This window comes from Ursus maritimus, unplaced genomic scaffold (assembly GCF_017311325.1).
Source record: "Ursus maritimus isolate PB19 unplaced genomic scaffold, ASM1731132v1 scaffold_8, whole genome shotgun sequence".
In the NCBI taxonomy this organism is placed as follows: Eukaryota; Metazoa; Chordata; class Mammalia; order Carnivora; family Ursidae; genus Ursus; species Ursus maritimus.
In genome coordinates this window covers 81,984,000-82,011,523 of record NW_024426996.1, presented here as the reverse complement: position 1 = coordinate 82,011,523, position 27,524 = coordinate 81,984,000, and the positions used below count along the sequence as shown (strand labels likewise).

The window sequence follows — 27,524 nt, the reverse complement described above, 5'->3', positions numbered from 1 at the left end:
CCGTTGCGCCGAGCCGGGCGGGTGCGCGTGCGCAAATTCCTGGTCGCGGATCGCGCCTGCGCGGCGCCGGGGGTCTCGTGACGAGCTTCCGGCCGCCGTGCTTCGGACGCCCCGCTGACCCGAGCGCGGACGGGCGGTTGAGTGGTGTGGCTCCGGGCCCAGCGTCTAACCGCTCCCCACGCGGTCGTGTCTGCAGAGGCCACTTGTCAGGGTGCTCGGGCTTACGGTGGCCTCAGCCCCCGGCCGGGAGCGGCGTGGGGAGCGGCTCGCTGGACCGCAGCTCTCGAGCAACGTGCAGTCTGGCCGCCCAGCCCGCGACACCCCTCGCGACTTGTTGAGTAAGGTCGGTAGCACCGGGCACGCTCCTAGCTGGTTCGGTTTGGTGGGGGGGGCCCACGTGAAGGGTTGGTTTGTGTTTTTTTTTTAATGAGTTGGTTGCTACCAAAAGTCTGAAAAACTTAAATTTAAAAAGCCCAGGTTTCCAGCTTCTGTAGAAAAGTCAGACCTGGCAGCCTTGGACCCAGAATCGCGTGTGTCACCACTCACCTACAGCTGCCCCCTCGGGGGAGACACGGGTCCTGCCCGATCGGCGCATTGATGTCTTGTGCCTGGTTCGTGTTGGCAACCCCCTCTGTTCATTCTCAAACTGAAAAACGGATCTGAAAGCCCCAACCAGCGTCTTAGTCTTCCTAGAATTTCAAGTTATTAAAAACCTCTTTCTAGACAAACGTGTGTTATTATCCTTATAGTAATAGCAGCTTCGTTTGTACCGTGCTTTTTTACAACAGCCTTTTAGGAGTACCTCGGAGAAGACGGCACAACATCCTTACCCCCACCCCCTCTGCCTTTTTCAGGAGTGAGAAAACATGCTCAACAATATCATTACTTGGCCAACGTCCACAAGCATTACTGCTAGAATTCTCCCCAAGTCATGGCATTTCCAAGCAGTGCATTCGTCTGGTGCCTGTAAGGATAGGGGCTCAGGACAGAGGCCAAGCTAGATACCGATGTTTGATGTCCTCAGCGTGGATGGCAGTCGACTGGCGTGAGAGCAGAAGAGAGCAGAAACAGAGTTAGGCAGAAAGGTGTTAGAACGTTCAGAGAGTAGACCAGTGTATGGAGAAGGAGCAGCCAGGGCCACAGGGAGAAAACCAAGGGAGCATTGTGTCCCAGAGCCAAGGAGAGATGTTCCCTGGGGTGGGGGGCAGGAAGCCATTTAAGAGTGAAATAGAGAAAGAAATAAAAGATGTACCTTGGGTTTGGCAACAGTGAGATTATCTTGTGACCTTTCAAGAATAGTTTCACTGGAGTGGTGGGATGGAAGTAGAATAAAGAAATGAAGAGTTGGAGGTGACTCAAGAGGTTTGGTTATGCAGAGGAAGGTGTGGGAGCTAGAAGGGTGGTGTGGGGTTGAGGTGCTTTAAGATAGGAGATTTTTGAGCAGCTTGAAGCTGATGGGAGGGAGCCAGTGGGGCGAGAAAGTTTGCCCGTACAGAAGAGGGAGGAATAGTGAATAAAGTTCTCTGGAAGATGGGCGGGTAATGACATCCAGGGCATAGGGAGAGTCATATTCACTGGGGGCATAAGACAAACACTTTCCATAGCAGAGGGAGGGAGGGAAGATGGGTTGCATTTGCCAGTAACCTGATGTGTTCATTGGAATGAAAGTGAAGGAATTCTTTGAGGGCTTCTGTTTTCACCATGAATTAGGGAAACAAAACATCTACTGAAAACAAGAAGGGAGGTAAGAAAACTAAGGTTTAGGCAGTGTGGAAAAGATACAAAATAGCTGTTGTGGATAACTCACTGGAAAGCAGTAGCGTTTGAGGGTTCCTTTGAATTTGGAGGCCATGAATTTATCCTCATATGACCTAGGGTCAGGGTCAGAGGGTTTTAAATAGTGTAATTACTTTGGAGACCAGAGCTTACTCAGACTTTTTATTTCAGAAACATTTATGGAGCACATTTGTGTACTGGCACTTCATGGACCATGTTAACTCAGTCTGTATCTCCAAACCACACTTCTGTCCTGAACTCTTAGACCTTTGCTGCTAAATAGCTCATGTCGTGTATACGTGTTTAAAACTGAGTTTATGGTCTTCATCTGCAAGCCTCTTCCTCTGTAGATGTCACAGCAAAGAGTACTGCCAGAAATTAAGAGGGTCATTTTGTAAGGATGAAGCAATACATTCATCAAAAAGTTGTAATAATTCTAAACCGTTTTGTGCCTAATAATAAGGCTTTAAAATACATGAAGCAAAACCAAATTTTTTTTATCAAAACCCAGTGTAAATTGGAGTTGGAGATTTCAATACCTCTTTCACTAGAACAAGTACCAAGAAAATCACCAAGGATATAGTTGAATGAAACCATCAACCAACCCGACCTAATGGACATTTATAGAACACTTTACACAGTACCAGCAAAATACACATTTTTGAGTGCGTAAGGAACATTTACCAAGATGGATCTTATTCTGGGTTATGAAACAAATATGTTCTCTGACTGCAATGCAATTAAGTTAGAAATCAATAATAGATATCTGGAAAATCTAAATATTTGGAAACTGAATGAGTCACTCTAAATTACCCATGGGTCAAAGGAGAAATCAGAAGGAAAATTAGAATTTTGAAGTGAATGAAAATAAACATGCAACATTTTAAAATGTGTGGAATGTAGCCAAAACATACTAGAAGACAGTTCTCAAACTAATAATTTCAGCCATTCATCTTAAAAAACAAAAACAAGAGCAAATGAAACCCAAAGTGAGTACAAAAAGGGAAATAATATGTCAGAGTGGAAACCAATGAAATAGAAAACAAAAACAAAATCAGTGACAACAAAAGCTGATTCTTCGAGATCAATAAAATAGAGAAATCCGTGGCCATATTGAACCGGAAAAAAAAAAAAGACAAATTAACAATATCATGAATAAGAGTAATGATGTTGGTGCTAAAAGGATAATCAGAGAACATGAACACCTTTATGCCAACAAACTCAGCAGCTTAGACTAAAGAAACAAATTCCTTGGAAGACACTAACATGGCTCGCTATTTCTGCATAAACTTCAAATCGAAGGAAGGAAGTATTAACCAGCCCGGCCTATTCTATAAGGATAGCACTATTCTGACACTGAAATTTGACGAAGACGTTACAAGAAAAGAAAAAGACTAATATCTCTTGTGGACATAGATACGAAAATTCTTTTAAAACATTTTTTAGCAAGTTGAATCCAACACTACAAAACGGATAGTACAACATGACCAAGTGAAGTTTATCCCAGGAACGCGAAGTTAGCATTTGAAGATTGATCAATGTATTTTATGCTATTAACAGAGTGAAAAAGAAAACCGAATGGATCATCTTAATAGACACAAAAAAAAACATGATAAAACCCAACATCCATCCCTACTTTAAAAAAAAAAAATTGCCAGCAGACTAGGAATGAAATGAAACTTCACCAGCATATTAAGGGCATTTATGGCATTCGGGGGGGGGGGCTCAGTGGGTTGAGCATCTGACTCTTGATTTCAGTTCAGGTCATGATCTCAGGGTCATGAGGTTGGGCCACATCTGGCTTTGCACTGAGCATGGAGCCTGCTTGAGATTCTCTCCCTCTCCCTTTGCCCCTCCCCGCCATGTGCATGCGCATTTTCTCTCTCTCCCTCTCAGAATAAAATAATATGGGCATTTATGAAAAGCCTATAGCTGACATGCGGAATAACAGTAACAGGCCGAAGTTGTCAGGTCTTACCACTTTTGTTCATTGTATAAGAAATTCTAGCCAGTGTAATGAGGCAAGGAAAAAAAAAGCTTCCAGATTGAAAATAACAAGTAAAATTGTTTATGAAGATGACACAATGGTTTATGTTACTTTCCCAATCTTGGTACCATTGACATTTGGGGCCAAATAATTCCTTTGAGGTGAAGGGGTGGCATTATCACATTGTTGGACATTTAGCAGCACCCCTACCTCTGTCCCCTAGAAACCATCAACACATGTCACTTGTCACAACCAGAAATGTCTGGAGACATTGCCAGATGTCCCTCAAGGGACATTACCACCCTCGTTTGACACGGCTCTATGTAAAAACCCAAATGGGATCTACAGAAAGCTACTAGTCCTGGTAAGTGACTTTAGCAAGATTGCAGGGTACAGGATCAATAGGCAGGAAATAAGTCCCATCATTTCTAGATAACCAGCAAGGGAGTAGGAGTTGAAATGAGGGGAAAACGTCATTTACAACAGCATCGAAAAATATTAAATGCTTGGGGTAAATCTGAAAAAAAGACGTGCAAGATTCATACACCGAAAACTAAAAAACGTAGCTGGGAGAAATGAAAGACCTTAGTAAACGGAGAGAATACACCATATTCATAAATTGGGAGATTCAGTCAGACGGATTCTTCTCAAACTGATGTATAGATTCAGTGTAATTCCTGGCAAAATCCCAGCAGACTTTTTGTAAAAATTGACACACTGATTCTAAAATTAATTTGGAACTGCAGAAGAGGGAGAATACTCCAAGCAAGTTTGAACAAGGACAAGTTCTGGGACTCACGTTGCCTGACTTCACCGCTCATTATAAAGCCACAGTAACCAAAGTAGTATGGCGCTGGTTTAAGTGCATAAGTCGGTCAGTGCAGCAGAATTGCCAGAAAGTGGCTCACAAGTGCATAGAAGGTCAGTTGATTTTTGACAAAGGAATAAAAGTAATTGAAGAAAAGATAGTCTTTTCAAAAAATGATGCTGGAAAAATTGGATATCCACATGTTTAAGAATGTTAATCTATGTCTTGCATTATATACAAAAATTAACTCAAAACATCTAAGTGTCAGGCCTGAAACCATAAAGCTTCTAAGAAAAAACAAACTGTGAGACATTTTGGTATGACACTAAAGCACAACCAATAAAAGAAACAACCTGTATTTAATCAAAATTAAAAACTTCAAAATACGTTGTTGAAGATATTCAATAGGTGAACAGATAAACTGTGGTACATCTATAAAATGGATTATTATTCAGCAGTAAAAAGAAAGCCATTAAGCCATGAAAAGACATGGAAGCATCTTAAATGCATATTGCTAAGTGAAAGAAGTCAGTCTGACAAGGCCACATACTGTATGATTCCAATTACATGACATTCTGGAGAAGGAGAAACTATGGGGGCAGTAAAAAGATGAATGGTTGCCGAGGGTTTTGGGGGGAGGGAGTGATGAATGGGGGAACACAGGATTTTTAGGGCAGTTAAACTTCTGGATGATAATGTAATGGTGGCTATAAGTCCTACATTTGTCAAAACCTGTAGAATCCTAATGAACTGTGGCCTTAATCAGTATGGCTCGTCAGTTGCACCAGCTGTGTCACACTAATGTGAGATGTTAATAATGGGAAACTGGAGAGGGAGTGGTGAAAAGATATATGGGAACTCTCCTTTCTGCTCAATTTCTCTGCAAACCTAAAACTGCTGAAAAAAACACCCCGTGAGGGGTGCCTGGGGTGGCTCAGTCAGTAGAGCCTGTGACTCTTGATCTCAGGGTTGTGAGTTCAGGCCCCACATTGGGTGTGGGGGGCTACTAAAATACATAAATTTATTTTAAAATAGCCTGTGAATTTAAAATACATACACATGTATATACGCAAACATGTATGTGTGTATATACCGTCAGGAGAATGAAAAGACAGCGCAGAATAGAGAAAGTGTTTACAAATCACATAATGGACTTGTGTCCAACATACATGTTTTACTTCTGTGTGTGTATAGGTGTATATACACAGCACACACGCACGGGCCTCATCTCTGCGTGGTCTCCACAATAGCTGACAAACTCTTGGTGATTCAGCCCTCAGGTGCATCTCCCAGCTTGAGCCTGGTGCCCCAGCCTTACCCAACTCCTTGCACTTGGCCGCACACCACGCTCTCCCTGTTACATGCACACACACAGCCAATTCCTTTTTGTCGTCAGTAATTCTCAGCATTGTTGGAGGATTAAAAGAGACATTACAAATGAAGTATGTGGGACAGTGCTTGGCACACAGTAATTGCTTGACAGATGTCACTTATTCTCATTGTCATCTTGTCATAAGTATTCCCAGATTCAGCTCTGGCAGATCCCATTCTTAGAGCTTTCCCTGACTCGGTTCTCCCACGGCGCCCTAATGTGTGTCATGTGCCCCGTACCGTTGGGTGATTATCCTATTCCTGTTGGCCTCTAACGCCGAGCACAGTGCATAAGGCCTTACAGGATCATAAGTGTTCTCTGTTATATGAAATTCCAGCTTCTCCTTATTCTTGTCAGGATTTTAAAATTCTTTAGTCTCTTTAAACAAACAAAAATTATCCCTCAGCTCCCTGCTCCTCTACTTTGTCTTATACTCTTTCTTTCACTCCTCAGTCTTGTATTCTTATATTACCATGAGTCTTAAAAACTTGTATATGATGAAAGTAACATGTAACTAACATGTTTTGAACATACATGTTGGGCACTAGTTTTTGGTTTTTTAACCCTGGTAAAATACACCTAAAATTTCCCATCTTAACCATTTTTAAGTGTACGTTCAGCCTGTTGTGCGGCCATCACCACCATCCAGTCATAGAGCTCTTCATCTTGCAAAACGGAAACTCTGTTTCTATTAAACAGTAACTCTCTCTTCCTCCGGCCCCACCCAGCCCCTGCCAACCACCATTCTGCTTTGTCTCTATGAATCTGACTGCTCTAGAGACCTTGCATAAGTGGGATCACACAGTACTACCCTTTGGTGGCTGGCTTATTTCACTTCGCTAGCATAATGTCCTCAAGGCTTATCCACATTGTAACACAGGTGAGAATTTCTTTCATTTTTAAGGCTGAAGGATATTCTGTTGTATGTTTATATGTAGATACCACATTTTGTTTAGGTATTCATCCATAGATAGACACTTGGGTTGCTCCCACCTTTTGGTTATTGCAAATAATATTGCTGTGAACGCTGGTGTACGAATGTATCTTCAAGTCTCTGCTTTTAATTCCTTTGAATATATACTTAGAAGTGGAATTACTGGATCCTATGGTAGTTCTTTATTAATTTTTGGAGGAACCTTACTGTTTTCCATAGCAGCTGCACCATTTTACATTCCTGCCAAAAGTGTGCAGAGGTTCCAGTTTCTCCACACCCTCCCCAACGCTTACTTTTCATTGCTGCTATCATAGCCGTCCTGGAGACAATTATCTCATAACTCTGATTTACTCTTCTCTATGTAACTTAATGACATACATCTTTTCATGTGCTTGTTGGCTAATAATATATCTTCTTTGAAGATATGTATATTCACATTCTTTGCCTATTTTTTGAACTGGGTTGTCTTTTTACTGTTAAACTGTAAGGCTTCTTTATATATTATGGATGCTAAACTTTTCTCGGATATATGATATCCAAATATTTTCTCCCATTCTTTGGATCATTTTTTTTCAATTTCTTAGTAGTGTCCTTTGAGGCACAAAAGTTCAAATTTTGATGAACTCCAACTTCTATTTTTGTTGTTGTTTGTGCTTTTGGTGTCATATTTAAAAGTCCTTTGCCAAATGCAAGGCCATGAAGAATTTCTCCCAGTGTTTTAGTTCTTACATTTAGTTCTTTGATCCATTTTTAATGAACCTTTGTATGTGGTGTGAGGTAGGATCCAAATTCATCCATTTACATGTGGATATCCAGGTGTGTCAGGACCATTTGTGAAGACTGTTCTCCCCACTGAGTGGTTTTGTCAGCCTTATCAAAAACTAGTTGACCATAAATGTAGTGGTTTATTTCTGAACTCTCAGTTCTTTGTTGGTCTATATGTCCTATGCTGGTACTGCACTGTCTTGATTACCATAGCTTTGTAGTAAGTTTTGAAATTTTGAGGTGGGAGTCTTCCAGCTTTATTCTTCTTTTTCAAGATTGTTTTGGGTACTCCGTAAATAGTCAGAGGTTCCTTAAATTTCCATATGAATTGTAGTTTTATTTGGTTATTGCAAATAATATTGCTGTGAACACTGGTGTACGAATGTATCTTCAAGTCTCTGCTTTTAATTCCTTTGAATATATACTTAGAAGTGGAATTACTGAGGGGTGCCTGGGTGGCACAGCGGTTAAGCGTCTGCCTTCGGCTCAGGGCGTGATCCCGGCGTTATGGGATCGAGCCCCACATCAGGCTCCTCCGCTGGGAGCCTGCTTCTTCCTCTCCCACTCCCCCTGCTTGTGTTCCCTCTCTCGCTGGCTGTCTCTATCCTGTCGAATAAATAAATAAAATCTTTAAAAAAAAAAAAAAGAAGTGGAATTACTGGATCCTGGTCAGTTTGTTAATTCTGCAGAGAAGGCAGTTGGAATTTTGATAGGGATTACATGCAGTCTGTGCATCAGTTTGGGAAGTACTGCCGTCTTAACAGTATCAAGTCTTCCAGTCCACGGAGGTCTTTCCATTTGCTTAAGTCTTCTTTAATCTCTTTCAACAATGTTTTGCACTTCCTTTGTTAATTTTTTTACTATTTTTGATGCTATTATAAATGTGATTGTTTTCATAAGTTTTTTTCTCAGATTGGTTTTTGCTAGTATATACAATGCAGTTGATTTTTATATATTGATCTTGTCTCTTGCAACCTTACTGAACTCATTTATTAGTTGTAATAGTTTTCTTTTGTGGATTCCTTAGGGTTGTCTTTGTGTAAATCACACCCCCTGCAAATAGAGATAGTTTTACTTCTTTCTTTCCAGTATTGATGCCCTATATTTCATTTTCTTGCCTTAGTGCCTTGGCTAGAACCTCGACAGTATAGTGTAGAATAGTGTTGTCCCTGATCTGGGGCAGGAGTGGGGAGATGGTCAGTCTCTCACCATTGAGTATGACGTTAGCTGTGAGCTTTTGTAGAAGCCGTCTATCAGATGGACAGAGTTTACTCCCGTTCCTAATTTGTTGGATATTTGTATCATGAAGACGTATTAGAGTTTGTCAGATGCTTTTTGTGCACCCACTGAGATGATTGTGTAGTTTTTGGGTTTTGTTCCTTTGATGGGGTGTATTACAGTCACTGATTTTTTTATTTTAAACCAACCTTACATTCTTGGAATAAATATCACTTGGTCATGGTATGTAGTCCTTTTTATTCATTGCTGGATTCCATTTGTTAACATTTTGTTGAGGATTTTTGTGTCTATATTCAATATTTACTGGTTTTTTAAAAATAATATTTGAGAAAATATGAACATAAAAAAATCTAAAAAACATTATAGCAGATATATGTTTCCCAAAATTCATGCCTGAAAAACACATGTGGCTTTTTGTCTTATTTTCTTGGCATGAATTTTTCACCTTCCTTGCTCACCCCCCTTCACCTACTCTCTCCTCTCTCTCCCGCTGTCTTTTGAGAAGTAAAGTGTTACAGTTCAGTGCTGGCCGTGATGGAGTAAGCTCCCTACAGGCTTTCTCTCCTGCTGATTACATCTCGAGTAAAAACTCGGGATAAAATATTAAAAACAATGCAAAGCCAATAGATTGGGAAGGGTAGTCAAAACTTGGAGCAGTGATCCATCTACGTGTGAGTTTTCCACTTTTTTAAAAATCTCTTTTTCCCACAGCTTTGACCATAGGCCAGCTGTCCACTGTGGGGCTGTGCTGTGAGTTGCTGCACAGACGGCAAAACCTCTAAGAGAAACCCCCGTCTTTCTGCCTAGAGGAACTGTGGAAAGGGGCCCCTGTAAGCAGAAGCATGTGAGGGAAAGGCACAAGATCTAGAACACTCAGAAGAATTCTGAAAAAGAACAAAGTTGGAGGACTTGCTCTGTCAGATGTCAAGACTTACTCTGAAGCTGTAATCAAGACTGATATTGGCAAAGGGACGGGTACAGAATGATCGACTGCACAGGGTATGTGCTCCCAAGATAGACTGACACAGATACGGCCAGTTAACTTTTGACCAAAGTGCAAAGGCAGTTCAGTGGAGAAAGGATAGTCTTTTCAACAAGTGGTATTGGAATAATCAAACACCCATCTACAAAAAAGGGAAGCCCCACTATACCTCGCATGTTATATAAAAATTATATAATAGTAATAAATCATTCATAAAAATTATAAAATAGATAAAAATCTATCATACAATGAAAGTAAAACCTAAAACTTTAAAACTTCTAGAAGAAAATAGGAAATCTTTGTCATCTTGAGTTAAGCAAAGCATTGTTAGATATGACCCCGAAAGAATGATCCACGAATGAAAAGTTGAAGGACACCTGGGTGGTCAGTCAATTAAGTGTTTGCCTTCGTCTCAGGTCATGATCCCAGGGTCCTGGGATCCAGCTCCACAGCAGCGGCAGGCTTGCTCAGCGGGGAGCCTGCTTCTCCCTCTCCCTTTGCCTGCCGCTCCCCCTGCTTGTGCTCTCTCTCTCTCTCTCTGACAAATAAATAAAAGCTTTAAAAGAAAGAAAAGAAAGGAAGAAAGAAAAGTTGAGCTGGACTGCGTCAAATTTAAGACTTTCTGTGCTCCGACGCTGGTAAGAGAGTGAGAGACAAGCCACAGACCGCGAGCAGATATTGCAAGTGACATCCTATCAGAGGACTTTTAACCAGAATATATAAAGAACTCTAAAAACTCAATAACAACACAAATAACTCCCCAAATAATAAACAAAAGATTCTAGCAAACACCTTGCCACAAAAGGTACACAGATAAAAGGCACATGAAAATACCCGATTAGTCAGTGGGGAAATGCCACACGAGATACACTGCGCATCTATTAGCATAGCTAAAATTAAAGGTTAACTTTTTAAAAAATCCTACCAGACTAGGTGCTGGGGAGGATGAGGAGCAATTGTGATTTTCGCACACTGCCAGGAGGAGTACAACGTGGCACGGCTCCTTGGGTGAGTGGTTGGGCAGTTTTTCATAAAGCGAAACATGCGTTTACCCAGCGACGCATTCTGAAGTGTTTACCCAAGAGAAATAAAAACATGTTTACACAAATATGTGTGCAAATATTTACAGCGGCTTTATTCATCACCACCAACAACTAGAAACAACCCACGTTTTCCAGGTAGTGAACGGATGAACACAGCTAGCTGTCCATCCACACAGGAGAATTAACCACATAGCAGTAAACACCGTTACCGATGCTCCGAAACATGGGTGAGTCTCAGGCCCATCACGCTGAGTGGAAGAAGCCAGACTCAGGAGGTTCCGCGGGCTGTGAGTCCACTTACAGGACAGTCTGGAAAGGGCAAACTGAGGGTAACAGAGAACATGGATGGGGGCCAGGATTTGGGGTGGAGGAAGGCTTGACCACAGATGGTGCACTCAGGGACAGAACTGGGTTGTGACCATGGTCATGGTCACACACCCGTGTGCGTTTGTCAGATACTCCTAGACCTGTACACCAGAAGGAGTGATCTTTACGTAAGCTTTGAAAAAGTGAGGAATACATTCTAGATCCATCTGAAAGCTAAAGCCCCATCCCCACCCCAGCTCCCACCCCTCCCTGCCAAGGTCATGGTAGTGCTGCCGTGAAGTTGGTGAGTGCCGTCCTTGCTTGCTCCCATGTTCTTACTGTGCATGTTTGTATAATCGTGGGAGGACAGATGGTCGCTGTGTTCTAAACATATCAATGGTAGAATGGTATGTGTATTTTTTTTGCGACATGATTTACTTCTCTCAACATTGCGTTTCTGAGTTTTAATCATGCCTAGATCTATTTCATTTATCTTCACTTCCTATCTCAGTCACTCTGCCATCATCACAAAACCCACGGACTGGGCCTTCAACGACAGACCGTTTTTTCTCATGGTTCTGGAGGCTGGAAGTCTGAGATCACAGTGGTGGCCTGCAGACGGCCACCTTCTCGTGGTGTCTCGCTCAGAGGCCAGCGACCTCTCCCCGCCCCTCATCTTCTGTGAGGACACGGATCCCATCTCAGGGCCCCGCCCTCATGACCTCCCTCGCCTCGTCCCCCATCTGAGGCCCCTCTCCTGATGCCATCCCGCCGGGGGTTAGGGCTTCCACGGAGGAGTTCGGGGGATACAAACATTCAGTTCTTAGCACTTTTTAACAGCTCATTTAGTGTTTAATAATAGAGCATTTTTGACATTTGTTAAAATGAACTACACCAGTGCACGTCCTATTCATCTCTATTTCCTTGTCCACATGCCTGAGGCTACACCTAGAAATGGAGTTCCCACCTTGTAGGGTGTGCACACCGCACTGTATTAATTATTGTTGTCTCCATACAGGCGTGGCATCCGTTACATTCCTGCCCAAGCCTGTGTCCCCACAACCTCGTCACTTGTGACGGACGTTTGCAGACCTTGATGGAACCTCATTCTTTTCACTTGCATTTCCCCAGTTGCTAAGGAAGCTGAATGTCTTACTTGTTTGTTCGCAATTTGTTTTTCCTGTCCAGAAATTGCTGGTAAGCCTCCTTTATTTCTGGAGTTGGGGCGCATTTTCCGTTTTGCTTGTCCTTGCGAGGGCTGGCACTCTGTTTTAGTCCAAGCCTGTGGGACTTGGTCCTGTAGAACGTCCCACATCTAGTTGACGGCCATACCACCCTGACCGCACCCAAGCTCGTCTAATCTCAGAAGCTGAGTAGGGTCGGGCCTGGTGAGTACTTGGGTGAGAGAACATCCCACATTTAGGGTGCAGGCGTCTAACAGTGCATCGGTCTGGTGTTGGGGTCAAGGGTTTCAGGCTGGTGACACAGCGTGTAGAGTGCCTGCTGTGTGTCCGTGTGCTTTCTCTCGTTTCTCCCATTTCTGGAGGGGAGGCAGACACCGAATGTGGCTCCCAGATGACAGTGCTCAGCAGGGAAGTGGTGCTTTTCCTGCAGGCTGGAAATACAGGGGCCTCCTGGGAGAGGACCGGTGGCAGAGTGGTCCTTCCAACCAGCACTAAGCCCCCGTCAAGGGCGTCCTGCTCTCCGGCACCAACCTACCATGTGTTGCAGCTGAAGCCAGCAGGGTGGCTCCCAGTAGCACGCTGGCCTGCTCAGACCTGTGCTTCTTCCCAGGCCCTGCCATGTCCGGGCCCCACACCCCAGAAGTGGCCCTCAGTAGACAGGGAGACTCCTCCATGGGCACGAGGGATGAGGATGCTGCTGACGGGATCCAGCACTCACACCGCATGCTGAGCTTCAGTGACGCGCTCCTGTCCATCATCGCCACTGTGATGGTCCGTGCGGGGCCCCACCCAGAGCCCCCTCACATCAGGACCCCGGCCACCCCCTCGACAGCCTTCTGGTAGAGCTTGGCCCAGCAGAGACCCTGCCCTGTCTCAGCAGTGTCCTGGGGCCCCCCAGCCACTCAGGCAGCTGGATGGGTGGAGGGAGCAGTCCAGCACTGGCCCAAGTCCCTGCCACCTTGGCATCCGAGGAGCGGTCAGTGCACAGCCCAAGAAATGTCCCTTGGTTCTTTTTGTGTCTTTGCTCTCATAGATCCTGCCTGTGACCCACACGGAGATCTCCCCAGAACAGGTACTTGGGGACCACAGTCTGCAGCATCCAGGGTGAGGGAGGGTGCAGGACACTCAGTCCACGAGCCCAATTCTAGGCTCCACCTAACACATACCTGGCTGGGAGGGCTGGGGCAAGGTCATCTTCTGCTCCCCTAGCCACCCTGGTTGGCCACAATCTTGGCCTGCAAACAGGGGCAGTGCCTCAAAGTGAGCCTTAAGGGTGGTCTGAGGAAGACGTCAGTTGGACGTCTTGGTTTCGGCTCAGGTCCGGATCTCCTGGATGGTGAGATGGAGCCCCATGTCGGGCTCTGTGCCCAGCGGGGAGTCTGCTAGAGAGTCTCTCTCTCTCTCTGCTCTTCCCCATCCTGCATGTGCTCTCTCTCTCTCTAAAAAAGGTAAATAAAATCTTTAAAAAAAAAAGAAAAAGATGGGGCGCCTGGGTGGCTCAGTTGTTAAGCGTCTGCCTTCGGCTCAGGGCGTGATCCCGGCGTTCTGGGATCGAGCCCCGCTTTGGGCTCCTCCGCTGGGAGCCTGCTTCTCCCTCTCCCACTCCCCCTGCTTGTGTTCCCTCTCTCACTGGCTGTCTCTCTCTCTCTGTCAAATAAATAAATAAAATATTTTTAAAAATAAAAGAAAAAAAGAATGGGGTGTGGATGTGTGACAGGAGATGCCAGGAGGCGACATGGGAAGGTGTATGGACTAAACCACACTTTCCTGCAGTTGGGGTCATCTTTTTGGAGAGCAGTGCTTGTTGTGAAATCTCTGTGTGTTAGCTGGCTCACGGAGAAGCTCTGAGCCAGGAGGTTGTGCAGTGGTCTGGGGACACCTTCAGAAAGGACAGTGCTGGAAGGTGTCAGCTGAGTCGGAGGGAAGGACTAGTCAAGGCCCCGAAAACCTAGCAATTCTGAAACTCTGAGTCTTCAGCGAAGTCCGGGGATACTGGGTGAGACACCCAGGTGCAGGTGAAGAACCAGCGAAAATGGTAAAGCGGTCAGTTTTCTACTATGAGTTTTTGCTGATAAAGTCCAAGCTTTGTGTCCAGCGCATTTCCATTTTCCCCGTCGTGCCTCCAAGTCACTTCCCACCCAGGGGAGGTGCCGCCACGACCTCACCAGGCCTCAGAGCTACGTCAGCCTCGGATCGCTGGCAGCTCGGTTGGCGCTCTGCTCTGGACGGAGCATCTCTGCCTCAAGAGCTGGCATTTCCGCGGGAAGCTCCGCACACGATCCCCAAATAGGCAGCTATGGGATGTGGCGCAAGGGGCAGGGAGACGGGGAGGCTCCCCCGAAGAGGAGCCTCAGAGGGGCTGGGTTAGAGGCTGATCCAAGAACCCTTTGCGGGCCCTGGATGGGGCCGCCAGCTGCTGCGGGGTGAAGCGGTCTCTGATGGTGATGCTCTTCTGTTCCACCAGTTTGACAAAAGTATACAGAAACTTCTAGCCACCAGGATTGCTGTCTATCTGATGACGTTTCTCATCGTGACTGTGGCCTGGGCAGCACACACAAGGTAAGGAGTCCACGTCTTTGTGCTCACTTGGTGCGTGTGCCCCGTGGCTGCAGGGCCCCGCTTCCTCACCGCCATGTGACACAGGGTCACCCGCTTGCATGGGCACACACGCTGGGCCTCGAGACAGCATGGGGCAGGGCAAGGGCAGGGCTGCAAGCAGACTGCCCTGTGTGCCCCCGTCGCGCTTCGCCAAGCGTGCACACGCCCTCTACCCGGTCCCCAGACTCTGGCGAGGAAGAAGAGGCTGCACGGTGCACACTCCCAAGCCAGAGCCTTCTCTTAGGGAGGGAAAGGTTCCTGGGGATCCGACAGCGCTGCAGGGGACCCCTGACCCCCAAGCGGGGCAGGAGGGCTCTCAGGAAGAGACGTGGGGCGGGATGTGGGCACTGATGCCCCTGGTCAGCGGCGCGCCCTTGCGGAGGAACGCTTCTGCCTGGGGGATGCTGGGCGCACAGGGAGGCCGGGAGCCCTTCAGGACAGGGCCACGCAGCGCCTCAGTCGTGTGCTGCTTTGTCGAAGGCCGCCCTCCAGGGCAGCAGTGCCCAGAGCAGCACAGATCCGCCCAGGGCCCTCACGGCTGTACGCGCCCCCACCCTGCCGGCTCCATGGGGGACGCAGCACGACCCCAGAGCCAGCCCTGAGTACGGGCCCCCTCAGGCTCCTCTTGGCCCCTGGTTGGATGCAGACCCCCCAGGTGGGGGTACTGAGGCCCACTGAGCCCTGCCCAGGAGAAGGTCTTATCCTCAGAGGAGTCAGAGCTCTGAGGGGTCTCCACAAAGGGGCTGGGCGAGTTCCTCAGTTGCTCGTGGTCCCTGGCCCTGTGTTTAGTTTTCTGTAGCGCTTTCCTGTCTCTGTATCAAACCATCCCTCTGTGAAGTAGACGCCTTAGAGGGGTTACAGTATGGCGTTCCTGGAAGGACTTCCTTTTTTAAAAGGGGTCTTTGGACACGAGACCTGAAGAACGAGTTCCCTGGAGGTTTAAATTCCTCCTTCTCAGGTTTCCGGTCTCCCAGGGTGGCCAGGGGACGTCCCAGAGCATGTGGGGCGCGTCCTCCCTCCGCAGCTCCCTCCGGGGCTTCTGCACACCCAGCCCGGCTCTGTTGGTGGCCACGCACCCCGCATGACAAGAGTCCGTGGAAATGTGAGCAGTGCAGTTTCTAGGGACTTAGGGTTTCCTTTTGTATTTTCAGTGTCTTCCAAAGTTTGTACACTGGGTAGTATTTTAAACTTGGTTAAAAATGACATAGTTGAGGGGCACCTGGGTGGCTCAGTCGTTAAGCGTCTGCCTTCAGCTCAGGGCGTGATGCCAGGGTCCTGGGATCGAGCCCCAAATCGGGCTCCCTGCTCAGCGGGAAGCCTGCCTCTCCCTCTCACACTCCCCCTGCTTGTGTTCCCTCTCTCGCTGTGTCTATCTCTGTCAAATAAATAAAATCTTAAAAAAAAAAATGACATAGTTGAGGCACCTGGGTGACCCAGGCAGTTAAGCATCTGGCTCTTGATTTTGGCTCAGGTCATGATCTCAGGGTCGTGAGATCGAGCCCCGTGTCGGGCTCTGCGTTGGGAGTGTAGCCTGCTTAACAGTCTTTCTCTCCCTCTCCCCGTGCCCCTTCCCCTCCCCCAAAATAACATCTTTTACTGATACTTTAATCAGCAAATGCTAGAGCCTGTGAATGATGCTGTTAGAGCCTCTCTATAGACAACACGTCTTCCTGATTTTCTTACACGGTTTAGACTGTTCCAGGTTGTTGGGAAAATAGACGACACGCTTGCCTTACTCAACCTGGTGAGTCCTCCTTTCGTTTCTTGAGAAACGAGTATGTTTGTAGGCCCGTCTTCCGAGGAAGGCAAGCAGGGGCTTGGCCTTTCTGGCACCTCTGGTGTGCGGAGCCTGGAACCCACCACCCACTCCCGGGCTCCTCACACGTCCTCCCTGGGGGTGCCCCTGGCGAGATGAGACCCCTTCCCTCCTTGTCTGGTGGCGAGGGGGTCTAGGAGGTAGACAGTGACATGCCTCCAGGGTGGGGTGCTGCCAGAGGTCGCCCTGGGCAGCAGGGCTGGAGCCTGCCTTCCCCTCCTTCCCTCCCTCCTCCTTTCTAGGCCTGCATGATGACCATCACCTTCCTACCCTTCACCGTAAGTACCTGCGGTGTCCTCCCCGGGGCCAGCCTGCCCTCACCGGGCCAGAGGACCCAGGACGCTTTGTCCTCAGACTCTCAGACCAGCGGGGCGGGCCAGGGCCCAAGCAGAGTCACAAAAAGGAGAAAAGCTCCAGGGGAGCCGGCAGCGGTCTTGGCCTCTTTGGGGGCGGGGAGTGGGGCATACCTAGGGTTCCGGGCTGGTTGAAGGAGGGGAAAGCCTAACCCAAAGGGGCCTGCAATGGCAGAGACACCAGCCTGGCCTCTGCAGGGCCCAACAAGGGGCATCCCTTCCACGCTCACTGACGCTCCCGGCTCCTGCCCGGCCCCCGGCCCACTGCCTGCTGCCGTCCCAGGCTCCTCCCCAGCAGCTCCTTCACACCTGCCCCCACTCTCAGCTCTCACGGGACTGTGGTCTGGGTGTACAGGGCTGTGTGTCACAGAGAACTCTCATGAACTGGATGACGCTTCGGCTTTAAAGGCTTGAAGCATTCTGTGACACTGCTCTGGTAGGAAGGGACAGCACTGGGTCTCCTGCCGAGTGTGTAGGCTGGGAGCGGGAGGCTCACGGGGCTCCGGGGCCCTGCAGGACCTGGTTTTGTCTTGTGTTCTTGGCTGCAGTTCTCCTTAATGGTGACCTTCCCCGAGGTGCCTCTGGGCATCTTCCTGTTCTGCATGTGTGTGATTGCCATCGGGGCTGTGCAGGTAGGATACCCCAGCCTGCCCGCCCCCACGGGCTTGTCCTCCCGGAGCACACGTTGTCCACGCGTGTCGGATGTGTGTGTCGGCTGCAGCAAGAGTCGTGCTCGCGGGCACGCTGCAGAATGGCTGCCCAGTACACCCGCCACGGGTGGCGGCGGACGACCAGAGGTTCTCAGAGCCTGGGCCCCCCGGGCGGGCCTGGAGAGAGGGCCAGTGCCCTCTGGTGCCTGGCGGGGCGAGGCTCTCTGAGACCCCCCAGCGGCCCCGGGGGGCTCCTTCCCTGTGGCGAGCCTCGCACCTGTGCAGCTTCTGCGGGTGGACACGGGTGGGAGGGATTACTGGCCAGAGGCCCCCGCCTGTGCCCTGCAGCCCACCTCTCCCGCAGGCGCTGATCGTCGTGTATGCGTTCCACTTCCCCCACCTCCTGAACCCCCAGATGGAGCGCTCCGCGCACAGGGGCCTCTACCGGCGGCACATCCTGGGCCTCGTGCTCAGGGGCCCAGCGCTGTGCTTCGTGGCCGCCGGCTTCTCCCTGTTCTTCTACCCCTTGGTGAGTGGGGGGGGCAGGGGGCGGGGAAGGGGGACTGCCTTACTGAGCAGATGCCCCCGGGGGGTGGGGGCAGAGCTGTGCAGAGGTCTCAGGGGCCACTGGCATGTGGCCTGGTGCCCGGGGTGCCAGGGAGCAAAGCTGGAGGGAAAGCCTCCCCCCCACCCATCCCCCCCAACACCCCACCGGGACCTGCTGTGTGGATGGCCAGGTACCACGGTCAGAGCCAGGCCTCGGTGAAGACACGCACGGTCAAATGGGGGCAGCCAGTGGGCCGTGACCATCCATGTCTTCCCCAAGTGGGCGCACTGCAGAACGAGAGGGGAGACTCGGATGCCGGGAGTCTGGACCACGTGTGCTCTCTGGGCGAGTAAGGGTCTACATGAAGCCGCAGGGCAGCCAGCACTAGACGGCTCCTGGGGGGAGCGGTCCCAGCAGCGTTGCCGTGACAGCAGGCATGAGGCGTCAGGAAGCGCGGTGATGAAACCGTGTGAGCCCGAGGGGAAATGTCCTAAAGCCCCGCATGGAGGGTGTGAGCCACCCAGAGAGCGCAGACGAAAGGTCCCACTGAGAAGTGGAGGGAGCACCAGAGGGGGACCCAGCCAGGGACCGGGGCCGTCTGGCAGGAGCACCCAGCTGTGCTCAGAGGGCAGGATGCCGGAACTTGGAACTGTGTCAGCCAGGTCGCAGGAGTCGAGGTCGGCTAGTGCCCTTTTAGCCAGCAGCTAATTTAACAGGAATGTTGTCTTAGAACGCTTCCACTGTCCGGGAAGGCAGGAAACGCAGGCGTGCAGCTGTCTCAGAGCCGACTGCGGAAGTCTACGCACGGCTCCTGCCTGGCCCTGAGCCTTCAGGAAATACAGTGAAGTGTCCGGCCCAAAGCATTGTAACCGTGAAAAAATGGCTGATGTCATTTTAAATGTCTAGTAAACATTTTAAGAGATTCCAAGTTCGAAACAGATAGGCTAGCAGGGGCCGCTGCCCAGCATTGTTCCCGCGAGGACGGAGCTGCGTGCTGGGGGCTGAGCAGCCGAGGTGTCCAGACGTCCGGCCCGGGCAGGTGGAGCGGGGGAAGGTGCACGCTGGTGTGGGGGATGAAGGGCGGGCCTCAGGGGCTGCTTGGTCTTTTCAGTCTTGAGCATGTTTGAGGTGCAGGGGCGCTGTGGGAGGGATGCTCTAGGGGTGCTCAGGGTCAGGCAGGGCGTCCTGGCTGTGGCCTCTAGCAGGGTAGGTCCCAGTGGACAGGGCAGGGCCAGAGGGGGGACGCATTGGACAGAGTCAGGAGTGAGGGGCATAGGGTCTGAGGCCACATACACGTCCTGGTTGCAAGTGGGACAGTCTCCTGGCTGTGTATTCAGCGTGGCCAACAGCAGGTCTTGGTTGGACAAAGTCAGGGCTTGAGGGATGACGAGGGTCATTGCGTGGAGGATGGGTGGGACAGCTGGGGTGTGGGATGGGTGGCCTGGGTGAGCCAAGCGGAGGGCCAAGGTAGGATGTGCCCACTGCCAGGGCCTGGGCCAGGAGCCTGGGCTGCATAGGCAGGGGTCCGGTGTGTCCCGGGGGATAGCAGGTGCCATAGCATTGGGTCCATGTGGAGCGGGAGAGTGAGCACGCCCTGGTGGGATGATGGCAGCGGGGAAGGCAACACCTGAGCCGGCAGACTGGAGGAAGAGGGGAGCTGGGAGGGGCCAAGTGGTCAGTAGGTCCAGGAGCCTTAGGGGGTGGGGGTCACTCGGGCCGTGGCGCTCAGTCAGCTCTCTGTCCATCAGCCTTCCTCCCTCCTTCGCTGCAGTGTGGTTCTGACCCCTTGCCCCCGCCCCCCACCTCCTCACCTGGAGTCCCGTGCCCACCACTGCCTGTGAGACAACACACGTCAGAGCTTTCTGACCCCCGAGGCCTGCCCCCTGCAGCCTCCTCAGCAAGCCCCTGGCCTCCCCCCTTCCAGACATTCCCTCAGCCAGATGCTGTGCTGGGTCCCCCTTCCAGATCCAGCCCCTTCTCATCAGCCTGGTCCAGGCCATCCTGTCCTCCCTGTGGACCACCGTCCTCTGATGGTGATGCCCACAGGGCCCAGGGCCTCGCCTGCCAGCATCCTTTAGAAGCCACTTGTGTCCTGTTCCCGGCCCCACACCAGACTCCCGTCCTCTCATCCTGCCATCCTGGGGCACCCCTCCTGCGGTCCTGCCGTGGTCGGCCGCCGCCTCCCTGCGTCACACCTGGGAGGCACCTCCCTCAGGGTGTGCTGGATGATGCGGGGGTGCGGTCTCTTGAAGCGTGGAAACTGGGTTAGAGACAGGTCTGTGATGTGTCTGAAGTGTCCCGCTGTCTCCCTGACTGTACCGTGTGTACCGTCGTCATCTCCCCACATCAGGCGACCTCGAAGTACTGGGTGTGCAGGACGGGGTGGGGGGGCAGGCATGGGATGGGGCAGGGGCGACAGGAGAAGGGCCCTCCCTGCAGGGGTGGCAGCTGGGTGGTGTGGGGCCTTGAGGGCTCATGCTGCCAGGGCCCAGGACAGGGAATCTGCAGGGCTGCCTCAGGACCCGGCCCTGAACCCTTTTTCAGGTAACGTGTGTGCACAATGTAAACTTCACAAGACCATGTCCACTGCCACCTGCCCGGTCCAGCGGCGGCGTCCATGCAGTCACCGCTCTGCCTACTCTGGAATGTTCCCATCCCCGCAGCAGAGCCCCACCCCACTAGCAGTCACCAGCCCCCACCACACCCTGCTCCCTGGAAAACCCCTGATCTACTTCCCGTCTCCGTGGCTTTGCCCATTCTGGGTAATTCATGTAAATAGGATCATAAAACAGGCTTTTACGTCTGGCTTCTTTCATTCAACGTAATGGTTTCACGTTGTAGCAGGCATCAGGATTCCCACCCTCCCGTCGGAGGTCATTGGAAGGACCAGTTTGCTTACCCGTTGATCCGTCCACGGACACCCGGGTGCTTCCCTGTCTTAGCGGCCGTGCGCAACGCGGCCGTGAACACGGGGGTGCCGGCGTCTCCTCGAGACCCTGCTCTCTGTTCTTCGGGGAACCTACCCAGATGTGGAACTGCGGGCCGTGGGCTCATTCAGTGCTTCGTTTTTGGAGGACCCTCCACACTGTTTTCCACGCGGCTGCGCCATCTTACACGCCCCCCCGCCCCCGCCCCACGGGGTTCCAGTTTCCCCACGTCCTCGCCCAGGCTCGTCGGTCTCTGCTCCTGTGAGAGCAGCCGTCCTGCGGGCCGTGAGGTGGGCTCTGCCCGGGGCTTAGACCTGCGTTGCTCTGAGTCTGGGTGATGCTCCCCACCTTTCCGCGTGCGGCTCGGCTGCGGTGTGTCTTCTGGGGAGAAATGTCTGCTCAGGTCCTCTGCCCACGTTGGGTTGGGTGTTCGTGTCCTTGCTGTGGAGCCCTAGCCCCCTGCCCCGGTACCAGACCCTCGTCCGCCGTGCGCTCTGCTGGTGTCTTCCCGCGTTCTGGAGCCACAGGTTTCTCAACTTGATGAGGTAGAATTCACCTGTGTTTTCTTCTGTTGCTCGTGCTGCCAACCCTTCGGAGCGGATGGCTTCTGGGTGGGATTCCAGCACCACACCGCCTCCTGACATGTCGTGTGTCTCACGCAGTCGTACCTGTTGATGGCGACGGTCATCTTCCTCCCCTACGTCAGCAAGGCCTTCAGCTGGTGCAAGGGCAGGCTTGTGGGTAGGTGCTCGGGCAGGCTGGTGTGTGGGGCCTCGGCACTGCTCCCCAAGGCCTGTGGAGCATGGAAAGGGCCAGGCACCCATGACGGCCAGGCGTCCCTGCACAGTCCCCTCCACTGGCCAGCTCCTCCCTCCTGGCACGTCCACAGGCCCCCAAGAGCCCCCAGCTCACAGCGTGGAGTTCTTCACCTTTGACCTGCACGAACCTCTCAGCAAGGAGCGGGTGGAGGCCTTCAGTGACGGGGTCTATGCCATCGTAGCCACACTCCTCATTCTGGACATCTGGTAAGGACCCAGGCCTGAGGGAGGGGGTCCGCGGCCCACCTCTCATCACCCAACCTTACAGAGGCAGGTGCTGAGGTCTCCTGATGCCAACCCTCCCTTTGAGGAGTCGTCCCACCCTGGACAGAGCTCCCCAGAGTTCAGGGTCTCCTGTGCTGCTGGGGGGTGGGGGGCAGTGGCGGCACACAGGACTCCTCCTGTCACTCCTCCCTTCCCCAAGCTGGTAGATGGGTGTGCACGGGCCTCCCCACTTCAGTGCTTTCCTCCCCCTTTAGGCCTCACCCCCAAGTCCCCACCCAGGTCTCCCCCAACCCTTTCCCCCTCTTCCCCAGGGCTCCCCCTCCCAGGTCTCCCTGCCTCCCCTCCCCTGCGTCCTCCCTTCTGCTCAGTTTTCCCTTCACTGTGTGCTGTTGCTCCACCTGACCTCCCTCTTCCTTCTGTCAAAGTTCTCATTTTAGTTACTGCATTTTTCAGTGTTTCATTTGTTGTTGTTTTTTCTTCATATTTTCCATTCTTTTCTAGAGCCTCTTGGTTCTTTGGTCCTATTGTAGTACGTTCTTATTTTGTTGGACAGGTTACACCCTTTTGATTTTACATTTTGTGTGTGATGGTCTAAAGTGTTAGTTCTCTTAATTCTCTCGATAGCTTTTTCCTACTGTAATTTGTGAATTTTTTAAATTTGGGAGCCAATATTCATTCGTGCCAATCTCAGAGGCCTAGACCTAAGGTTCCAGAATGATTTGGCTTTGCTTCTGCTGCCGGGGCCGAGCCAGCCCCAGTTCCCTCGTGAGCGGCTGCAAGAAGTGGTGGAGGCTGGGGGCCTCTACTCAGAGCCGCAGCCCCCACCCCCGGGGGCTCGTGCCTCTACCTTCAGACGCTTGCAGCTCCACCCCCCCAAACACATGTGTAGCCCACCGTTGTGAGTTTGGAGGTGTCTCAGGCTACTTCCGCCCAGCCTGGGAATACGGACGGGCTCTCTGTGCATTTGGGGACATCCACGGGGCGGGGAGAATCCTGAGACGTGCATTAGGGTCGTTCCTTCCAGCAATGTTTGGCCCAGCAATGAGAACCACAGAGGCTGACCTCCCTGCCGAGATCTGCGGGACCACCACCCAGGTGGATGGGCAGCTGCAAGGGAGTGGACAGACCTCATGAGCACCTCACTGCGGAGGCCAGAGTGGCTGTGGGGGCAGTGCTGCTCACGAGCCCTGGGCTGTGGGCAGAGACAGGCGCTGTGAACTCTGCACCTCAGATGAACAACATGGATCGCTCGGCATACTCGGTGTGCGTTGAGGGTCTAACCATAGCTTTCCATGTCGTTCCTCTGAAACGCAAGCGTGCCCGGGAGCGGGCAGCCCCCGTCGGGGCTGGGACGGGGTGGGGGCTGCAGCCCTGACCTGGAGCCCCACGTGGAGGCCGGGACAAATGCTGTGTGTTGCCCGTCCTCAGCGAGGACAACGTCCCGGACTCCAAGGACGTGAAGGAGAAGTTCCACGGGAGCCTGGTGGCCGCGCTGAGCGTGTACGGGCCGCACTTCCTGGCCTACTTCGGCTCCTTCGCCACGGTGGGCCTGCTCTGGTTTGCCCACCACTCGCTCTTCCTGCACATCCGCAAGGCCACGCCGTCCATGGGGCTGCTCAACACGCTCTCGCTGGCCTTCGTGGGCGGCCTCCCGCTGGCCTACCAGCAGACCTCGGCCTTCGCCCGGCGGCCCCACGACGAGCTCGAGAGCGTGCGCGTCAGCTGCGCCATCATCTTCTTCGCCAGCATCTTCCAGTTTGCCATCTGGACCACGGCCTTGCTGCACGAGGGGGAGACGCTGCGGCCCTCGGCGCGGTTCGGCGGACGTGAGCACGCGTTCATGTTCGCCAAGCTTGCGCTGTACCCCTGCGCCAGCCTGCTGGCCTTCGCCTCCACCTGCTTCCTGAGCCGATTCAGCACGGCCATCTTCCACCTCACCCAGATCGCCGTGCCTTTCACCTTCCTGCTGCTGCGCCTCCTCGTCCGCCTGGCCCTGGCCGTCCTGCGGGCCCTGCGGGGCCTCGGCCGGCCGGCACGCGGGGGCGAGGAGGACGCGCGGGCCCCGCTCCTCCCTTCCGCCTGCTAGCTCCAGGTGCCCGCCTGCCCCGGCCTGCGCTTGGCCCATGTTGGTTTTTATTTTCGTCATTCTCTAGAGCCCTCGGGGGGTTTTCTGCTTCTGCAGACAGGAGCTTGGCTTCTGTGTGTCCATCCGTCCTGGGCCCGCATCCTTCATCTTCGTGAAGCTGGGAGCCCGCAGCGTCCGCCCTGAGGGGACAGAGAAGACGGCAGCAGGACAGCAATGCCCACACTGTATTTGTCCTGGATATAATTTATGCTTCCATTCAGGTAGTGACAAGGTACACAGGGCCTGGGTGCCAAGCCCACACTGCCCCATCTGGGCACACAGACTCACTTAAATACAGAAGAACAGACACTACAGACCGGAACCAACGCCAAGGCCTGCAAAGCAAACACTAATGACGCCACCGGAGACATCATGGTGAACACACGTTTGCGTGCTGGAGGCACGTGATATGAATGTTCCGCCACAAATGGCCACTACAGTGCATTTGTGCAGTTTGGGCAGAAGCTTGGGGGACACAGGGCTGTCAGGGCGGAGCCGACAGCAAAGAGCCAGGACAGGTGGAGAAATGTGGTTCCTGGGCCTTTCATTGGAGGACTCTGGAGATGCCCCAGACTGACCCGGGGCCTGTCTGAACTCAGCGTGGCGGGAGGCCCAGACGTCTGGTCAGCCGGACAGGCGCTGGGAACGGGCATGCTGATCGTTGGCAAACAGGTGATTAAAGCTGGCTCCTCTGGACCTCCCAGCCCAGGCTTCCACGGGTTTGCTTCTGGTCCCTTCCGGACACGCTCTGCCCCACCCCTGTGAGGGCCCAGCTCCCCTCCTGCTCCATCTTCGGGATCTTGGGCAAGCCCACCTGGCCTGGGGACCCTCCAGGTGCAGCCCAAGCAGCTCCTCCACAGTGGCAGGGCCAGGAGAGAAGGCACCTTCCCCCAGGACAAGTGGTAGGTGCCCCCACCCAGCCCTCAGTGGGAACGTAGGCTGGAGGACCTGGTGGCCAGGGCATTCGGGGTCTGTACTGGGCACACTCTTAGGAGCATCCAGGGGGATGGCCCAAGTGTCAGTGCTGCCCAGCTCAACGGGCACAGGGATGGTGGGGGGACGCAAAGGGAGAAGTGCCTGCCACCCAGGATGGTGGCCTGGACCCCAGGGGACGGGACAAATGGCCAGCCAAAGCCCCGCACCCACCCTGTCACTGGATCGGAGGCCAGGGGGGAAACACCTGCCACGTGCCCGGCAGCTTCCACGTGGCACAGGGGTGAGGGGGAGACATCCCCCAGTCAAAGCTGTAGGCAAGTCCATCCACTGCTGGCTGATGGCTGCTGCTGGACAGGGACGCTGCTCCAGGGCCCTCCTCTACTTGGGGTCCCCTTCAGAGACAGGCACTCCATCTGCTCTGGCATCCTTGGGGGTCCCCGCCTTCCTGGGCTTCTGCTTGGTCTTCCTGAGCATGTGGGCCTGTCCCCGGACAGGTCAGGTCAAAGGGCCGAGTAATACTGCAGGCACGGTCTCAGCCCGCTTTATAGAAGGGGTGTGTGGGGGGGTAGGGTTCAGCCTGTGGGCCCCTCCCCTCCATGTACCCACGGGGCCCAGCCAGCTCTCAGGCCCCGCCCAGCTCACCCCCGTGGTACCTTGGGGCCTGCAGCAGAGATTATCATGTGTCCAGGAGCCTGGACCCAGGGCTCGCCATCCACCTGCACGGGCGTGGCCTTGAGGAGAGTGACACGGAAGTAGGACCCCTGGGCGATGCGAATACCAGAGCGCAGCCCGCCCTGGACCTGGCCCTGGCAGAGGGGAGAGGGCCGGCTGGGCTCAGCGGGCTGTGGTCCCACGCCGGGGCCCACCCCGCCTGCCTGCACTCACCATGTGCATGACGCCCGTCACCCCCACCACCTCGAGGAGCCCGTCATCCATGCGTGGCTTCTCGAACCTTGAGTCACTGTCGGAGCCCCACAGATCGGCCCCTGAGCCCCAGCTGCACCGAGGGAGGGGCACACGGGTAAGTGGGCAGGCTGGGCCAGGGCCGCAAGCCCCATCTGAGGCCAGAGCCCCCCTGGAGCCCCACCCACTGGTACCTGGGGATGTTGATGAAGATGAGACCCTCGATGCTTGGCAACTCCACTTCCTGCTGCTCCACCTGCAGACGGATCTCCTTGTGCAAGCCCCGGGAGTGGCTGATCTTCTGCAGCCCCACTCGCACATACACGCCCTTGTTGTGGAACCTGCAGGGGCGGTGCGCGCCTACCGTGAGGGTGGAGCCTGGCCCCGCCTAAGACAGCCCCAAGTTCCAGTCCCATCCACCAATTACTGCTGGTGAATCCCCAGGAAGCACACTGTCACCAGAGGGCGGCCCTGCTGTCTGGAGTAGTCCCAAGCCTCCATCCCTGATCTTCCAGCACCTGCTTGTGAACTTGCCAGGCTCCTCCTCCCGTGCCTGGTGGAAGTCCAGGCTTAGCTCTGCATCGATGCCAATCCCACAGTAGTTACTCATCTGCACGATCTGGAGACAAGACACATTCTTCCATGACTCTGGTCAGCCCCCACCAGGTGCTCCCCACCTCCCCCAAGCTGGGTCCAGCCTCCTCGTCTCCAACCCAACTCTGCTGCTGCTGTCAGAGCCGCTTCTGTCCTGGAATCGTTCTGCACCCAGGAGGAGGCAAGCATCTGAGCCAGCCAGTCTGCGATGTCACCAGCAAGCCACTGCCGACAGCTGACCCTGCCTCAGCTTCCCCACAAAGGGGGTGGCCCTGGCACCTACAGCAGGTGGTGGCCGGGAGGCGCCTGACTCCCCGGACGGAAGTGTCGAGTTGCCTGCGGGGGGCCCAACAGGCGCCACACTGTTACCTTGGGGGGCTCCACGTCTGCCACGCTGTTCTCTGCACCGCCAGCCTCGTGAGCATCCAGCAGAATGGTCCAGCGGTCCATGAGCACAGCGTCAGCCTCATCCACCGACACCAGCACGGACAAGGGGTCCTCACCACTGTAGCCCGCCCCCCAGCGGAGGACCCGGCCAAGGTCATTCCCTGGGATGGGGCAAGACGAGACTGTCCACACCCACCTACCCAGCCGCTCCCCCACCCCCCCGCCAGGCCTGTCCCCAGACCTGCTGGC

At 52.8% G+C, this 27,524-nt stretch overlaps 2 protein-coding genes across 3 annotated transcripts in view; one reads left to right on the top strand and one right to left on the bottom strand.

Annotated features, from left to right (window-relative positions):
* Positions 1-88: 88 nt before the first annotated feature.
* TMEM175 (transmembrane protein 175) lies at positions 89-25,158 on the top strand. 2 transcript variants are annotated; one of them, XM_040625388.1, is made up of 12 exons: positions 89-343; positions 9,593-9,880; positions 13,007-13,167; positions 13,430-13,468; positions 14,861-14,955; positions 16,687-16,738; positions 17,053-17,088; positions 17,712-17,795; positions 18,178-18,342; positions 21,950-22,028; positions 22,177-22,312; positions 23,759-25,158. In XM_040625388.1, exons 3-12 carry the CDS (start codon positions 13,015-13,017, stop codon positions 24,414-24,416), a joined length of 1,497 nt encoding a protein of 498 aa, XP_040481322.1. In that variant the 5' UTR covers positions 89-343; positions 9,593-9,880; positions 13,007-13,014; the 3' UTR covers positions 24,417-25,158. The 2 variants fall into 2 exon arrangements, with proteins under 2 accessions (XP_040481322.1, XP_040481321.1); XM_040625387.1 differs by lacking the exon at positions 9,593-9,880 and having other exon boundaries at positions 91-343.
* DGKQ (diacylglycerol kinase theta) overlaps positions 24,640-27,524 on the bottom strand; it is a 12,540-nt gene continuing 9,655 nt past the window's right edge. Inside the window, exons 18-23 of the mRNA XM_040625389.1 lie at positions 27,258-27,436; positions 26,813-26,913; positions 26,489-26,635; positions 26,277-26,388; positions 26,045-26,197; positions 24,640-25,871 (exon numbers count right to left, since the gene is read on the bottom strand). Coding sequence (XP_040481323.1) covers positions 25,770-25,871; positions 26,045-26,197; positions 26,277-26,388; positions 26,489-26,635; positions 26,813-26,913; positions 27,258-27,436 — 794 coding nt within the window. The 3' untranslated portion in view covers positions 24,640-25,769. The remainder of the gene's footprint in view (positions 25,872-26,044; positions 26,198-26,276; positions 26,389-26,488; positions 26,636-26,812; positions 26,914-27,257; positions 27,437-27,524) is intronic.

Coding starts and splice junctions, on each gene's coding strand:
- TMEM175 (XM_040625388.1), top strand. CDS start 13,015: ATGTCCGGGCCCCACACCCCAGAAGTGGCCCTCAGTAGACAGGGAGAC. Junction 13,168..13,429: donor CCATCATCGCCACTGTGATG/GTCCGTGCGGGG, acceptor TTGCTCTCATAG/ATCCTGCCTGTGACCCACAC. Junction 22,313..23,758: donor CTCCTCATTCTGGACATCTG/GTAAGGACCCAG, acceptor GCCCGTCCTCAG/CGAGGACAACGTCCCGGACT.